At 43.5% G+C, this 17,529-nt stretch overlaps 1 protein-coding gene across 4 annotated transcripts in view; it reads left to right on the forward strand.

The window, feature by feature from the left end:
- tmem255a (transmembrane protein 255A) overlaps positions 1–17,529 on the forward strand; it is a 105,584-nt gene that overhangs the window by 72,996 nt on the left and 15,059 nt on the right. For all 4 annotated transcript variants that reach the window (XR_011887588.1, XM_072270965.1, XM_072270962.1 and 1 more), the window contains 2 exons: positions 4,724–4,812; positions 13,757–13,916. Coding sequence is in view for 3 of the 4 variants with exons in the window: in XM_072270965.1 (XP_072127066.1) it covers positions 4,724–4,812; positions 13,757–13,916 (249 nt within the window). In the remaining variant the exon portion in view is untranslated. The remainder of the gene's footprint in view (positions 1–4,723; positions 4,813–13,756; positions 13,917–17,529) is intronic.

Here is a 17,529-nt window from a genome sequence, read left to right on the forward strand (position 1 = left end):
CATTAACAAGGGCAAATAAAAAAAGGTAGGGACAAGTGGAGCATGCGTTGTTGGAGTGGACCACTGTTAGAGTGGGGAGGCTTTAGCTCAACAGTCTTGGGTGAGGCATGTACCTGGTTAGTTTCTTCTTCATTCTTTGTCTGTTGCTACGTAGGTAGAGCAGTGAGAATGGCCCCAGGGGCTGTGTTGTGTCCCTTGTGAGATGTGGGAACTCTGGGAGACCTCTAGCCTCCCGGATAACCACATCTGCACCAGGTGCTCCGAGCTGCAGCTCCTCAGCGTTACAGAACTGGAGCTGCCGCTCAGTGACCTTCGGCTCATATGGGAAACTGTGGAGGTGATAGATAGGAGTTAGGGGGAGGTAGCACCCCCAAGCTGCAGGAGGGAGGTACCTGGGTGACCATCAGGAGAGGGAAAGGAAATGGGTAGGCAGTACCGAGTACTCCTTAGCCATTCCCTCAATAAAGTACACTGTTTTGAATACTGTTGGGGGGTGGGGGTATGACCTAGCAGGGGGGAGCTACAGCGACCAGGTCTCTGGCACTGAGTCTGGTCATGTGGCTCAGGAGGGAAGGGAGGAGAAGTAGACATGAGATTGTGTGGAAGCGATAGAGACACCCAGATGGTATGTCGCCTCCTAGGTCCCAGGGTCAGGAGCGTCTCAGAGCGGGTCCACAGAATTCTAAAGGGGATGGGTGAGCTGCCAGAAGTCTTGATACATATTGGCACCAATGACATAAGTAAGAAAAGGGAGGAGGTCCTGAAGAGATAATTTAGGGAGCTAGGTAGAAAGCTGAAAAGCAGGACCTCCAGGGTAGTAACCTCTGGATTGCTGCCTGTGCCTTGTGCCAGTGAGGGTAAGAATAGGATGATTTGAGTGGCTGAGGAACTGGTGCAGGGGGCAGAGTTGCGATTTCCTGGACAATTGGGATCTCTTCATGACCTGTGCAGAAGGGACGGGATACACCTGAACCCGAAGGTGATCAATATCCTTGTATAGGTTTGCTAGAACTGGTAGGGACAGTTTAAATTAACGGCAGGGGAATAGGAACTGGAGTGATAGGGCTGAGGATGGGGCAATTGGTATACAAGTGGAGGCAGTGTGTAATGAGACTGTAAAGGAAGGTCAGGGCATTAAAGGATATGCCGAGAAGGCAGATGAATGGGGTTGAGTGGGATCCAAGATCAGCCATGATGGAATGGCAGAGCAGACTTGATGGGCTGAATGGCCTAATTCTGCTCCTATGTCTTATGGTCTTATGGACAGGCAGATAATAAGGCAAAATTTCAGGCAGTGGGATGAGTTGCAGTGTAACAGGGGACAAAATCAAAAAGAGTGATGAATACAAAATCAAAAAGGTCTGAATGTGTTATAACTGAAAGCATACAGAATATGGAATAAGTAGGTGATCTTGTAGCGCAGTTAGGGATTGGCAGGTATGGCATTGTGGATATCACCGATTCGTTGCTGAAAGAAGATTATCATTGGGAATTTAACATCCAAGGATACACATTGTATTGAAAGGACTGGTAGATAGGCAGAAGTGGGGTGGGGTTGCTCTGTTCGTAAAAAATGAAATCAAATCCTTAGAAAGAGGTGATATAGGATTGGAAGATGTAGAATCATTGTGGGTAGAGTTAAGGAATTGCAAATGTAGAAGATCTTGATGTTTCAGCTATTCTGGATTGAGTGTTGTGTAATGAACCAATTTGATTTGGGAACTTAAGGTAAAGGAACTCTTAGGAGGAGGCAGTGGTATTAATATGATAGAATTCATCCTGCAATTTGAGAGGGAGAAGCTAAAGTCAAGTGTATCAGTATTTCAGTGGAGCGAATGGAATGACAGAGGCATGAGAGAGGAGCTGGCCAAAATTGATTCGAAAGGGACGCTAGCAGAGATGACTGCAGAGTAGCAGTGGCTGGAGTTTCTGGGAGCAATTTAGAAGGTGCAGGATAGATACATCCCAAAGAAGAAGAATTCTATAGACAGGATGACGTAACTGTGGCTGACAAAGGAAACCAAAGCCACCATAAAAGCAAAAGAGAGCAAAAATTAGTGGGAAGTTAGAGAATTGGGAAGCTTTTAAAAACCAACAGAAGGCAATTAAAAAAGCCATAAGGAGATATAAGATGAAATATGAAGGTAAATTAGCCAATAGTATTAAAGAGGATTCCAAAAGTTTCATCAGATATATAAAGAGTAAAAGGGAAGCGAGAGTAGATATTGGATTGCTGGAAAATGATGCTGGGGAGGTATTAATGTGGGACAAGGAAATGGCGGATGAACTGAATAAATATTTTGCATCAGTCTTCACCGTGGAAGACACTGGCAGTACGCCAGAGGTTCGAGAGTGTCAGGGGGCAGAAGTAAGTGCAGTTGCTGTTATTAGGTAGAAGGCGCTTGGGAAGCTGAAAGATCTGAAAGTAGGTAAGGCACCTGGACCAGATGGACTGCACCCTAGGCTTCTGAAAGAGGTGGTTGAAGAGATTGTGGAGGCATTAGGAATGATTTTTCGAGAATCAGTAGATTCTGACATGGTTCTAGAGGACTGGAAAATTGCAAATGTCACTCGTTCTTCACAAAGGGAGGGGCACAAAAGAAAGGAAATGATAGGCTGGTGAGCGTGACCTCAGTGGTTGGAAAGATGTTGGATGAGGTTTCAAGGTACTTGGAGGCACGTGACAAGGACAAAGGCAGAATGGTTTCCTCAAGGGAAAATCTTGCCTGCCACGTCTTTTGGAACTCTTAGAGGAAACTGTCTATAGGGGCACGACTGAGAGCATCCTGACTGGCTGCATCACTGCCTGGTATGGGAACTGTACTTCCCTCAACTGCAGCACTCTGCAGAGAGTGGTGCGGGCAGCCCAGCACATCTGTAGTTGTGAACTTCCCATGATTCAGGACATTTACAAAGACAGGTGTGTAGAAAGGGCCCGAAGGATCATTGGGGACCCAAGTCACCCGAACCACAAACTGTTCCAGCTGCTACCATCCAGGAAACAGTACCACAGCATAAAAGCCAGGGCCAACAGGCTCCGGGACAGCTTCTTCCACCAGGCCATCAGACTGATTAAATACAACAGTATTTCTATTGATATATTGACTGTCCTGTTGTACATACTATTTATAATAAGTTGCACATTGCACATTTAGACAGAGACATAACGTAAAGATTTTTTCTCCTGAAAGGATGTAAGTAAGGATGTAAGGATGTAAGGATAAAAACTGGATAGACAAAGTTGATGTGTACTTGGATTTTCAGAAAGCCTTTAACAAGGTACCATACATGAGGCTTAACAAGAGCCCATGGCATTACCAGCATGGTTAGAGCATTGGCTGATTGGCAGGAGGCAAAGGGTGGGAATAAAAGAAGGCTTTTCTGATTGTCTGCCAGTGACTAGTTCTGTTCTGCCGGGGTCTGTGTTGGAACTGCTACTTTTTACATTGTAAATCAGTGATTTGGGTGATGGAATTGACAGCTTTGTTGCCGAGTTTGTGGACGATATGAAGATAGCTGGAGGGGCGTGTAGTGTTGAGGAAGCAGAGAGCCTGCAGAAGGACTTAGACTGATTAGAAGGATTGGTAAAAAAGTGACAGATGGAATACAATGTCAGTAAGCATATGCTTATGCACTTTGGTAGAAGGAATAAAAAACATTCTAAATGGGCAGAAAATTCAGAAATCTGAGTTGCAAAGAGAGTTGGCAGTCCTCATGCAGGATTACCTAAAAGTTAACTAGCAGGTGATGAGGAAGGCAGATGCAATGTTAGCATTCATTTTGAAAGGTCTAGTATATAACAACAAGGCTTTATCAGGCATTGGCCAGACCACATGGAGTATTGTGAGCAGTTTTTGGCCCTTGTCTAAGAAAAGATGCGCTGGTATTGGAGTTGGTCCAGAGGAGGTTCACTGGAATAATGATTCCAGGAATGAAATGGTTAATGTATGAAGAGCGTTTGATGGCTCTGGGCCTGTACTCACTGGAGTTTAGAAGAATAAGAGGGGATCCCATTGAAACCTATCGAATATTGAAAGAGCTAGACAGAGTGGATGTGGAGAGGATGTTTCCTGTAGTGGGGGAACCTAGGATTGGAGGACACAACCTCAGGATTTAGAACAAATTTCTTGTTGCCGCAGGTGACTGTGGGGGCCAGGTCATTGGGTGTACTTAAGTTAGAATTCGACAGTTTCTTGATTATTCAGGGCATGAAAGGTTATGGGGAGAAGGCAGGAGAATGGATTTGAGAGGGAAACGGATCAGCCATGATAAAATGGCGGAGAAGACGCGATGTGCCAAATACCGTAATCCTGCTCGTTTATTTTACGGTTTAAGAGGAATCCGAGGGGAAACTTCTTCACTCAGAGGGTGGTGTGAGTGTGAACTGAGCTGCCGGCAGAAGTGGTGGATGTGGTTTCGTATGTAACATTTCAGGGAAGTTTGGATAGGGACATAGATGTGGGGGGTTTGGAGGGATATGGTTTGGGTGCAGGTAGATGGGACTAGGCAGAAGACCAGATTGGCATGCACTAAATGGGCCAAAGGGCCTGTTTCTGTGGTTTAGTACTCTGACTTTATATTCTAATTCTGTTCTGTCTTTTATATTCTAAATAATACTCATTTGTCATTTAATGCCTGATGTAAAAAGAAACCTGAGTAAGTAACAGAATCTTTCGGAACGGAAGAGCTATTGCCTAGTGACTAGATTTATTTTTTCCATTAGGTGACATGCCCGAATCAGTCACGCGCTCCCTGCATACTGAAAATAAAGAGCAATACCTGTTACTGTTGCGATCTTTATAAATGCGGCAGGTGAGTTTCCCTTGAATTTCTGCGTGTCTACATCTTGAAATAACGTTTGCTTTAACGTAAGTTGCCTGTTCACTGTTGAGCACATTTTGTTTCCATTCTAAAATTATTATCAGTAAATTGTATTAGGGTTATCTCAAACCCTGTTTGCCCGTCAGTCCTATGCTCATTGGCACCCAGCCTCCATTTTAACACTATGATCCTTATCTTCAAATCCTCCGAGATCTCAGAATCAGAATCAGGTCTATTTTTACTGACCAAAGTCATGAAATTTGATGCTTTGCGGCAGCAGTACTGCAAAATACATAAAAATGCTTAAAGTACAATAAGAAATACAGTGGATTCCGGTTAATTGGGACACATCGGAACCAGTACATCTTGGCCCAGTTACGCGGCTGTCCCAATTCGCTGACGTTTCATGGAAGTGATTAAAAAGATATAAAAAAGAACTGGCATTTAACTGAATAACAAATTAGAACACCACCAATATTACTACAGTGCTATAAAACTGTGCATTAGTTTGTGATAGTTATCGACAGAGGAATTCATGCAGTGTACACTGCCGTGTTCTTTTGATTGACGGTAAATAAACAAAATCAGCGCAGACATCTCGTGCAGATAATGGACTGCTTTCATACAACACACATCAAAATTGCTGGTGAACGCAGCAGGCTAGGCAGCATCTCTAGGAAGAGATACAGTCGACATTTCAGGCCGAGATCCTTCGTCAGGACTAACTGAAGGAAGAGCTAGTAAGAGATTTGAAAGTGGGACTACTAGCTCTTCCTTCAGTTAGTCCTGACGAAGGGTCTCGGCCTGAAATGTTGACTGTATCTCTTCCTAGAGATGCTGCCTAGCCTGCTGCGTTCACCAGCAACTTCGATGTGTGTTGCTTGAATTTCCAGCATCTGCAGAATTCCTCATGTTTGCTGCTTTCATACAATGCTTTGGACGATTGTATCCTCCAAATCTTCATTTTCATTTTAAGATTCAAGATGATTGTCGATGCCTTCAAATTCTTTGCAGTTCCAAATTTGCTGAATAGTACAGTTGTTTCATTTTCACTCCCTGCTGTTTCTGGCATCTCCAAGACTGAATGCGTGAAACCACAGTGAGCAGAACCGTTCTGAGTTGTCATACTGATTATTTCTTGCCAACTGTCTGTGACAGAAATGAATTCTTTGAACTCAAACCCATGTAATTGATGCTATTTAAAAACTATTTGCTCTAAGCACGTTGTAGTGTCTAATGGCCACACAAGTGCAGGTGTCTGATGCTTTTTAGAAATGGTTTAGCAACATTTTCCTGTCCCAAATAAATGAAAGGAATCCCAGCTACTTTCTCGATAAGCTTTTGTTTTTAAGAGTTGTCCCAAATAAGCAACTGCCCCAATTAACTGGAATCCACTGTATATATTTTTTTTAAAAAATTAATTAAGTAGTGCAAAAACAGAGCAAAATAGTGTGGTAGTGTCCATGAGTTGGTTCATTGTTCATTCAGAAATCTAATGGCAGAGGGGAAGAAGCTGTTCCTAAGGTGAGTATATGTCTTCGGGCTCCTGTAACTCCTCCCTGATGGTAGTAATAAGAAGAAAAGAGCAAATCCTGCCCCCTGGCACTGCTCTGCCATCTGTCCCATACCCCTCCCATGGCACTCCACCCTTGCCATGCCCAACATTCTTTGCTCCTGCCAGATTTACAAACTTGATTTCCGCCCACATTGACAAATACTGCACTGTGCAAAAGTCTTCAGCACCCTAGGTATATATATATGTGCCTAAGACGTTTGCAGAGTCCTGTACCTGTGTCACTCTGTTCTACAACTTTCCCCAGGGCCCTTCTGTGTAAGTCCTGCTCTGGTTTGTCTTACCGGAGTGCAACGCCTCACATTTTTGTCAATTAATCTCCATCTGTCATTCCTTACCAGTTGATGAAAGTTCCATCATAATCTTAGCTAACCTTCTGCACTGTCCACGATACCATCTTTTTTATATATTGAAAATGACCCTAAACCCACTCTCCTGTCCTATCCCTAAAGTCACAGTGTTAGGGAGTTCAAGTGAGAGGCTCCTGCCCCCACAGGATGAATCGACTCCCTCATCAGCTGAGGTGTTTTGTCCTGGGAACTGAACGCTTTGCCTGCTGACATTGAGCATTCCTGGATAGACTGCATGATTTTCTCAGAGGAGCCCAGGCTACCAGTCCAGTGCAACACATACGGAATGCTGGAGGAGCTCAGCAGGTTTCAGGCAGCATCTGTGGGAATGAATAAACAGCCGATGCCTCGGGCCGAGAGCCCTTATCGGGACTGGTGAGGAAGAGGGAAGAAGCCAGTGGAGGGGAGAGGTGACAGGTGAGGGGGAAAGTAAGTGGGTGGGGGGAGGGGAGACGATGTGAGAAGCTGGGAGATGATAGATGGAAAAGGTAAAGAACGTAGAGTTTGGAGTTTGTCCTCCCAAAGTGTACCACCTCACACTTCTCCAGATTGAACTCCATCTGCCACTTCTCAGCCCACTTCTGCATCCTATCAATGTCTCTCTGCAATCTTTGACAATCCTCTACACTATCTACAACACCACCAACCTTTGTGTCGTCTGCAAACTTGCCAACTCACCCTTCTGCCCCCACATCCAGGTCGTTAATAAAAATCACGAAAAGTAGAGGTCCCAGAACAGATCCTTGTGGGACACCACTAGTCACAATCCTCCAATCTGAATGTACTCCCTCCACCACAACCCTCTACCTTCTGCAGGCAAGCCAATTCTGAATCCACCTGGCCAAACTTCCCTGGATCCCATGCCTTCTGACTTTCTGAATAAGCCTACCATGTGGAACCTTGTCAAATGCCTTACTAAAATCCATATAGATCACATCCACTGCATAAAGGGCTGAAGAAGAAGCAATCTGATAGTAAAGGAGAGTGATGTACAGTACACTGTGGGGGGATAAGATTCTGACCATCTACCCTGTCTCTCAGAAACTCTTGCTGGCTGTCTCTCAACCTCCAACAGAGTAAACAATCCAAGTTTACCTAATCTCTCCTTTTAGCTGATACGCTCCAAAGCCCTCCCCCATCATTTCCAGTCCTGATGAAGGGTCTCAGCCCAAAACATCGGCTTCCCCCGCCCACAATAAACGCTGCCTAACCTGCTGAATTCCTCCTGCATTTCGTGTGTGTGTTTCTGGAGTTCCAACATCTGCAGAATCTCTTGTGTTTATCAGTCTGGTGCAAACAGCAGGGAGTAGGAAATCAGGGAGGTGTTCCTTAGACAGGGACAAGCCTCAGAGAGATTGAGCAGCTAAACTGCTGGACTGGGGCTGAGTGGGAACTTGGGAGCAAACGGGCTCACTAGGGGAAAGGCAATTCTGGATTGAGTGTTGTGTAATGAACCAGATTTGATTGGGGAGTTTAAGGTAAAGGAACCTTTAGGAGGCAGTGATTATGATAGAATTCACCCTGCAGTTTGAGAGGGAGAATATAAAGTCAGATGTATCAGTATTACACTGGAGTAAAGGAGATTACAGAGAAATGAGAGAGGAGCTGTCCAAAGTTGATTGGAAGGTGACACTATCAGCGATGATGGCAGAATAGCAGAGATTGGAGTTTCTGGGGCCAATTTGGAAAATGCAGTACAGATAAATCCCAAAAAAGAAGCATTCTAAAATAAAAGGAGGATGACGCAACTGTGACTGACAAGTGAAGTCAAGGACAGCATAAAATCAAGAGTGTGCTTGTAATATAACAAAAATTACTGGGAAATTAGTGGATTGGGAGGCTTTTAAAAACCAACAGAAGACAACCAAAAAAATCCAAAAGGAGAGAAAAGATGAAAAATGAAGGTAAACTGGGCAATAATATAAAAGAAGATACCAAAAATTTTTGTCAACTATATAGAGAGTAAAAGTGTGGTTAGAAGTGGATATCAGACTGCTGGAAAATTTAGCTGGATAGGTAGGAATGGGGGACAGAGAAATGGCAGATGAACTTAATAAATATTTTGCATCAGGCTTCACTGCGGAAGGCATTAACAGTATGCCAGAAACTAGAGAGGGTCAAGGACAAGAGTGAGTGTAGTTGTTATTACTAAGTAGAAGGTCTTGGGGAGCCGAAAGGACTGAAGAAAAGCAGCATACATCATCAGGGACCCCTTCCTCTCAAGTCATACTCTCTTCTCACTGCTGCCATCAGGGAGAAGGTACAGGAGCCTCAGGAACCTCACCACCAGGCTCAGGAATAGTTATTACCCCTCAACCATCAGACTCTTGAATCAGTGGGGATAACTTCACTCAACTGAAATGTTTCCACAATCTATGGACCCACTTTCAAGGACTCTTCATCTCATGTTGTCAATATTTATTGGTTATTTATTATTATTAATATTATTATTTCTTTTTTCTTTCTTTTTGTATTCGCACAGTTTATTGTCTTTTTTGTCCACCCTGCTGGTATGGTCTTTCACTGATTCTATTATGGTTATTAGATTTATTGAGTATGCCTGCAAGACAATGAATCGGAGGGTTGTATGTGGTGACATGTATGTACTTTGATAATAAATTTACTTTGAACTTTGAATTTTGGAACTTTGAAGGTAGATAAGTCACCTAGACTAGATGGAATACATCTCAGTGTTCTGAAAGAGGTGCTGAAAAGATAGTGGAGGCATTTCTAATGATCTTTCAAGAATCATTAGATTATGGAATGTTTCCAGATGTCTGAAAAATGGCAAATGTCACTCCACTCTGTAAAAAGGGAGGGAGAAAGAAGAAAGGAAATTATAGGCTGGTCAGATGCTGGGAAGATGTTAGAGTCTGTTATTAAGGATAACATTTCTGGGTACTTGGAGACACATGATGAAGCAGGCCAAAGTCAGCTTGTTTCCTTAAGGGGAAATCTTGCCTGACAATTCTGTTGCAATTTTTTGAGGAAAATACAGGCAAAATAGACAAAGGAGAGTCCGTGGATGTTGTTTACGTGGACTTTTGAGAAGGTCTTTGAGAAGGTGCTGCACATGAAGCCGCTTAACAAGATAAGAGCCCATTATATCACAGGAAATATACTAGCATTGGTAGAAGATTGGCTGACTGGCAGGAGGTAAGGAGTGGGTATGAAGGGGCTCATTCTGTTCGATTGCCGGTGACTAGTGGTCCACAGGGTCAGTATTGGGACCACTTCGTTTTGCACTATATGTCAACAATATGAATGACAGAATTGATGAATGACAGAATTGACGGCTTTTTTTGCCAAGTTTGCAGACAAAGTGAAGGAAGATGGAGGGGCTGATAGTGTTGATGAAGCAGAGAGTCTGCAGAAGAATGGTCAAATACATGACAGATGAAATGTAGTGCAGGGGAGTGGATGGTCATGCACTTTGGTATAAAGGCATAGAGTATTTTCTAAATGGGGAAAAAATTCAAAAATTGGAAGAGCAAAGGACTTAGGAGTCCTTCTGCTGGAATGCCCAAAGGAAACTTGCAGGCTGAATCAGTGGGAAGGAAGGCAAATGTAATGTTAGCACTCATTTTGAGAGGATTAGAATATAAGAATATAATGAGTATAAAGAATATAATGTTGAGGTTTTATAAGGCAATGGTCAGACAGCAGTTAGGGTATGGTGAGCAGTTTTGAGCCCCTTAGCTAAGAAAAGATGTGCTGGCATTGGAGAGGATCCATAGGAAGTTCACAAGAATGATTCTGGGAATGGAAGGGTTAACATATGAGGTGCTCTGGGCTTGTACTCGCTGGAGTTAATGAGAATGATGGGGGAGTTCATTAAGACCTGTTGAATATTGAAAGGCCTAGATAGAGTGACTATGGAGAGGACGTTTCCTATAGTGGGTGAGTTTACAACCAGAGGGCACAGCCTCAGAACAGAAGGAACGTCCCTTTGGAACAGAAATGTGGAGGAACTTCTTTAGCCAGAGGTTGGTGAATCTGTGGAATTCATTGTCGAGGACAGCTCTGGAGGCCAAGTCATTGGATATATTTAAAGCATAGATTGATAGGTTCTTGATTAGCCAGGGTGTCAAAGGTTACCGGGAGAAGGCAGAAGAATGGGGTTGAGAGGGAAAATAAGTCAGACACGATGGAATGGTGAAGCAGACGCGGTCGGCCAAATGGCCCAATTCTGCTCCTATGTCTTATCCCACCTGTACTGATTGTGATGTGGGAAACTCTTATCTTCTTACATAGAGTTAAAATTTAAAAATAGCAGTTCCAAAGGACCTTGTGTTGATTGAACTGGGCAATAGATAGTTTTAAAAGAAATTAAAATCTATGCTACAAGTTATGGTGCAGTAAACAGTAACAATTCCTACCACCAGAGAATTTTAAAATATATTTTATGTTGAAGCATCGGACACATGGGTTCCCCTGGATTTTTGCTAATTCCACTTGAACTTTGTAGCTTCTCATTGTAGTTTCTCCCTCCACTTTGCACTTCCCAGGCAGTACAGTTTTTTCCAGCCACCTTATCTCCTATTAATCGTTTGTAGAATATGTGTGTGTGTGTGTTTATGTCAAGTGGCTTGGTTGTTGTAATTCACTGGATTATACTTCATATTGTGCTGATATTTTATGATTTGGAATACAGAAAATGAGAACTTTCCATTTCCTTGAATAGTTTGTCAAAAGAATACCGATGCACGCAATTTCCTTGGAGAAAGAGCCAAAAAGGAGGCAAGACTGGAATGCTCAAACAAAAGGCCAACACACTTCAAAGTTCAAAGTAAATTTATTATCAAAGTACGTGTATGTCACCATATACTACCCTGAGATTCATTTTCTTGCAGACATTCACAGTAGAACAAAGAAATACAATAGACTCAATGAAAAACTACGCACAAAGACTGACAAACAGCCAACGTGCGAAGAAGACAAACTGCAAATAAAAAATAAAGGAAAGATCATAATTTTAATAATAATAACACTGAGAACGAGTTCTAGAGTTCTTGAAAGTTAGTGCATAGATTGTGGAATTAGTTCAGTGCTGTGGTAAGTGAGGTTATCCACACTGGTTCAGGGGCCTGGTGGTTGTATGGTAATAAATATTCCTGAACCTGGTGCTGGGTGACCTAAGGCTCCTGTACCTCCTTCCCGATGGCAGCAGCGAGAAGGGAACATGGCCTGGATGATGGATACTGCTCTTGCTAGATGTGCTCAGCAAAGACAAACTGTGCAAATACAAAACAAAACAAATAGTAACAATAATAATTAATAAATAATATTGAGAACATGAGTTGTAGAGTCCTTGAAAGTGAGTCTATGGGTTGTGGAATCAGTTTAGCGTTGAGGTGAGTGAAATTACCCACGCTGGTTCAGGAGCCTGACGGTCGAAGGTAATGACTGTTCCTACGCCTGGTTCAGACGGGCTTTGAGGGATAATGATTCTGTGATTTATAAATCTCTGTGGGAAATAGAGGTAGGAATTCAATTAATGTGAAATTGCTCTAATCCCCAGAAACACTATAAATAAATGCAGTAGTATGTATGTCAAGGAATACCAAGTGGTTTAATTATGTTAACGAGAAATAGCAGTCAGAACTGCAAATGTAAGATTGTTAACATTTTATATTGGTTAACCATTTGATCAATGAAATTCATGCATTTTATTCTAACACAAGTAGATTATTGAACATTTAGCTACTGCGCTATCAAATTTGCTTCATCTGCTTATTTTCCTGAATACATTTTCTTAAAAACTCCAATTCTAATCAATGTTTCAGTGCAATGGCTCATTCAGAGCAAATAATTAAAACCAATGTCAGTTCCATCATGAGTACTGGCCTCTGTAGTATCCAGGACATCTTTGGGAGCAGTGCCTCAAAAAGGCAGCATCCATCATCAAGGACCCCCATCACCAATTACATTCCTCTTCTCATTGCTGGAAGGAGGTTCAGAAGCCTGAAGACACACACTCAGTGATTCAGGAATTGCTTATTTTCCTCTGTCATGGCAAGCCAGCTGCCTGAAGTTAATGGGGTGGTTGCACATCACGCTGAGTTGTAGGGTGGGATGTTATCCCTGGGATTATCCCATGTTTGGAACAGAGGTCTGTCTGTGGCTGGAGGGCTGAAAGCAAAAATCCATAAGACCATAAGATACAGGAGAAGAATTAGGTCATTTGGCCCATTGAGTCTACTCTGTCATTTCATCATGGCTGATCCATTTTCCCACTCAGCCCCAATATCTTGCTTTCTCTCCGTAACCCTTCATTTCCTGACTAATCAAAAACCTATTAACCTCTGCCTTAAGTATACCCAATGACTTGGGCTCCATGGCTGCCTGTAGCAATGAATTCTACAGATTTACCACTACCTGACTAAAGCAATTCCTCCTCATCTTCATTCTAAATGGACATCCCTCTATTCTGAGGCTGTGTCCTCTTGTCTTGGACTCTCCCACCGTAGGAAACATCCTTTCCACATCCACTCTATCAAAGCCCTTCAGCATTCAATAGGCTTCAATTAGATTCCCCCCATATTCCTCTGAATTCCAGTGAGTAGAGACCTAGAACCATAAACACTCCTCGTATGATAACCCTTTCAATCCCGGAATCAGTTTCACATCCTTTCTTAGATTAAGGAGCCCAAAGCTGCTCACAATATTCCAAGTGAGGGCTCCCCAGTGCCTTATAATATTACATCCTTGCTTTTATATTCCAGTCCTCTCAAAATGAGTGCTACCACCGCATTTGCCTTCCTCACCACCAGCTCAACCTGCAAATTAACCTTCAGGGAATCCTGCACAAGGACTCCCAAGTCGTTTTGCACCTCAATTTTTTGGCATTTTACTCCATTTAGAAAATAGCCTACTCTTTTGTTTCTCGTACCAAAATACTTGACCATATACACCCTGACACCATATTCCATCTGCCGCCTCTTTGCCCAGTCTCCTAATGTGCAAAATTCCAAAGACTTGCTAATTTTTTTTTCCTATTCCTTCGTTGCAGTCGAGACACTCTGGGTGGCTATTATGAATACAATGATGTGGGAAGTTGCCAAGAAGTTATTCACCTGTATCACCTGCTGTGGTCGTCGACAATCCTCAATATCGTGGGGTTGTTCCTTGGAATCATCACCGCAGCGGTCCTTGGTTCCTTCAAAGACATGGTACTAAACTTTCTCTGTTTTACGAAAGCAAGTTGGAGATGGTTGTCCGTTGTATCTGATGATGAATGGAAATGTGTGCGGGAGAGTTTTTAAGGTGGAAAAGTCATTGCATTGGGGCAGTTCCACTCTCTCGACCTCAGAAGTCCACATCCAGTGGTACGAGTAGTCGTCACATGTGGGGTCTTCTTTGGTTGCAGTGGATGACCACGCGGTGCCTTGTCATGCCCTTCACTCTCCATTGGAGAGTCTTGCAGGCTGTTGGATCTCACTGTAGATCCCATCCTCCCAGTCCGCTGGAGCTGACTTCACATGCTGGGGCGGGCATGTCCCTATCTCACTGGGGTATGAGGCCTGCCAGCTACACTCACCTGGCTTAGCCTGCCTTTGTACTGGGCTGTGGCTGCTGTCACATGCAAACAGCTAGTTGGAGCCACAGGTGAGATCTGAGTGCCTGGTGGGGACCAAAGGTGAGTGAGCTGCCCCAGAATGGACACGACAGGCCCCTTCGCCAGAGGTGTTGTCCCTTCCTGGACACAGAAGCAAATTATACTTGAATAATCTGACATGCCTCTTCTTCACATGATGTAGGGATAAGAGAAACTTTGCCTTCTTCCTTTTTGCTGAAGAGGTAGGAGAAATACAAGCTTCAATCTACGTGAGACACCTGAGGGAACGGTGGAGCCCAGGTTCCTATACAATGCTGACAGACCACTACACTATCAGAGGAGTTACCTTTCAGATGATGTGTTAAAGCAATACCTCATATCTACCATAGACGCTGCCTGGCAGGGCGAAAAGCATTATCAGGAATGCATCTCACCCTAACCATGGACTTTTTACTCTCCTCCCATCCGGTAGGCGCTACAGGAGCCTCCGCTCCCACACCAGCAGGCACAGGAAGAGCTTCTTCCCTGAGGCTGTGACACTGCTGAACCTCTCATCACAGCGCTAAGCAGTATTGCTTCCGTATTGTACTGTCTCAGTACTTTTATATTTGTGTGCTGTAGCAATTTTTTTATTCGCAGTTATTTTGTAAACAACACTATTCTTTGCATTTCTGGTCAGATGCTAAATACATTTCATTGGCTTTGTATCTGTACTCAGCACAATGACAATAAAGTTGAATCTAATCTAATCTAATCATATGCCCTCTCAGAGGGCAGGGAAAGATCCCATAACAGTATTTCAAAATAAAAAGGACCAGGGAATTCTCCCAAGTGTTCTGACAGATGTGTATTCTTCAACCAACATCATTTAAAGAGAATATCTGAGTGCTATCAAGTCCCACTTTATGGGAGCTTGCTATTGCAAAACTGGTTGCCAAGTTCCTTTTTAACTCATTGGTTGCTAGTTGCTTTGGTGTGTCCTTAAGTTGTGAAAGGCATTGTTTGAATGCAGCATTGTTCTATTAAACACAAGAGATTCTGCCGATGTTGGAAATCTTGAGCAACACACACAAAAATGCTGGAGGAACTCAGCAAGTCAGGCAGCATCTATTGAAGGGAATCCTGTGGAGGGATTCCTGCATGAGGACTCCTGAGTACCATTGCACCTCCTATTTTTGAGTTTGCTCCCCATTTAGAAAACAGTTTACATATTTATTCCTTCTAACAAAGTGCATGACCATACACTGCCCTACATTGTAATCTGTCATTTCTTTGCCCATTTGGCAAATCTGTCCCAAGTCTTTCTGCAGACTCCCAGCTTCCTCAACTCCACTTGCCCCTCCACCTATCTTTGTATAATCCACAAACTTGGCTGCAAAGCCATCAATTCCATCACCCAGATCATTGACATATAATGTGAATGTACACAACACAGACTCCTTCATTACACTGCTAGTCACCAGAAAAGGATCCCCTTATTCCCACTCTTTACCTCCTGCCAATCAGCCAATCTTCTATCCATGCTTGTATCTTTCCTGTAAGACCATGGGCTTGTATCTTGTTTTGCAGCCTTATGTGTGACACCTTGTCAAAGGTCTTCTGAAAATTTTAAGTAAACAATAACCATTACTATCACCCTCACCCACATTCCCATCAGTTCACTCTATCACTCACAACAATCTGGATAATTTAAACTGGACAATTTGGTACATGGAGCTTAGGAAAATAGAGGGCTATTGGTAACCCTAGGTAATTTCTAAAGTAAGGACATGTTCGACACAGCATTGGGGGCTGAAGGGCCTGCATTGTGCTGTAGGTTTTCTACGTTTCTATTTGCTGACCAACCCAAACATTTTTCGGATGTGGGAGGGAAATAGCACACCCGAGGGAAATCCACCCAGTGACTCGGAGAATGTGAGGATTGGGCCTGCGTGATTGTAGCTTTGAAGCCCCAGCTGTAAGCTTCTTGAGAAAACTCCTATGGGTGACTGACAGCGGACTTACTGACCCTTAAACTAGCCTTTACTCTGTGGGGAAACAAAACCCACATTCAATTTGTATTGTGTACATTCCAAATTTATTTATGTGGTCGATGTTTAGGGATCTATTGCAGGATGTTAGGGATAAACTTGTCCCAGTGAGGAAGATAGTGGGGTACTGCAAGGCTTCGTGCTGGGACCCCAGTTGTTTACAATATATATTAATGACTTGGATGAGGGAATTAAATGCAGCATCTCCAAGTTTGCGGATGACACGAAGCTGGGCGGCAGTGTTAGCTGTGAGGAGGATGCTAAGAGGATGCAGAGTGACTTGGATAGGTTGGGTGAGTGGGCAAATTCATGGCAGATGTGGATAAATGTGAAGTTATCCACTTTGGTGGCAAAAATAGGAAAACAGATTATTATCTGAATGGTGGCCGATTAGGAAAAGGGGAGGTGCAACGAGACCTGGGTGTCATTATACACCAGTCATTGAAAGTGGGCATGCAGGTACAGCAGGCGGTGAAAAAGGCAAATGGTATGCTGGCATTTATAGCGAGAGGATTCGAGTACAGGAGCAGGGAGGTACTACTGCAGTTGTACAAGGCCTTGGTGAGACCACACCTGGAGTATTGTGTGCAGTTTTGGTCCCCTAATCTGAGGAAAGACATCCTTGCCATAGAGGGAGTACAAAGAAGGTTCACCAGATTGATTCCTGGGATGGCAGGACTTTCATATGAAGAAAGACTGGATGAACTGGGCTTGTACTCGTTGAAATTTAGAAGATTGAGGGGGGATCTGATTGAAACGTATAAAATCCTAAAGGGATTGGACAGGTTAGATGCAGGAAGATTGTTCCCGATGTTGGGGAAGTCCAGAATGAGGGGTCACAGTTTGAGGATAAAGGGGAAGCCTTTTAGGACCGAGATTAGGAAAAACTTCTTCACACAGAGAGTGGTGAATCTGTGGAATTCTCTGCCACAGGAAACAGTTGAGGCCAGTTCATTGGCTATATTTAAGAGGGAGTTAGATATGGCCCTTGTGGCTACGGGGATCAGGGGGTATGGAGGGAAGGCTGGGGCGGTGTTCTGAGTTGGATGATCAGCCATGATCATAATAAATGGCGGTGCAGGCTCGAAGGGCCGAATGGCCTACTCCTGCACCTATTTTCTATGTTTCTATAAAGAATGATAGGGTGAAGGAACCATGGGTGACAAGTGAGGTGGAAAATCTAGTCAGGTGGAAGAA

This window comes from Mobula birostris, chromosome 10 (assembly GCF_030028105.1).
Source record: "Mobula birostris isolate sMobBir1 chromosome 10, sMobBir1.hap1, whole genome shotgun sequence".
Lineage (NCBI taxonomy): Eukaryota > Metazoa > Chordata > Chondrichthyes > Myliobatiformes > Myliobatidae > Mobula > Mobula birostris.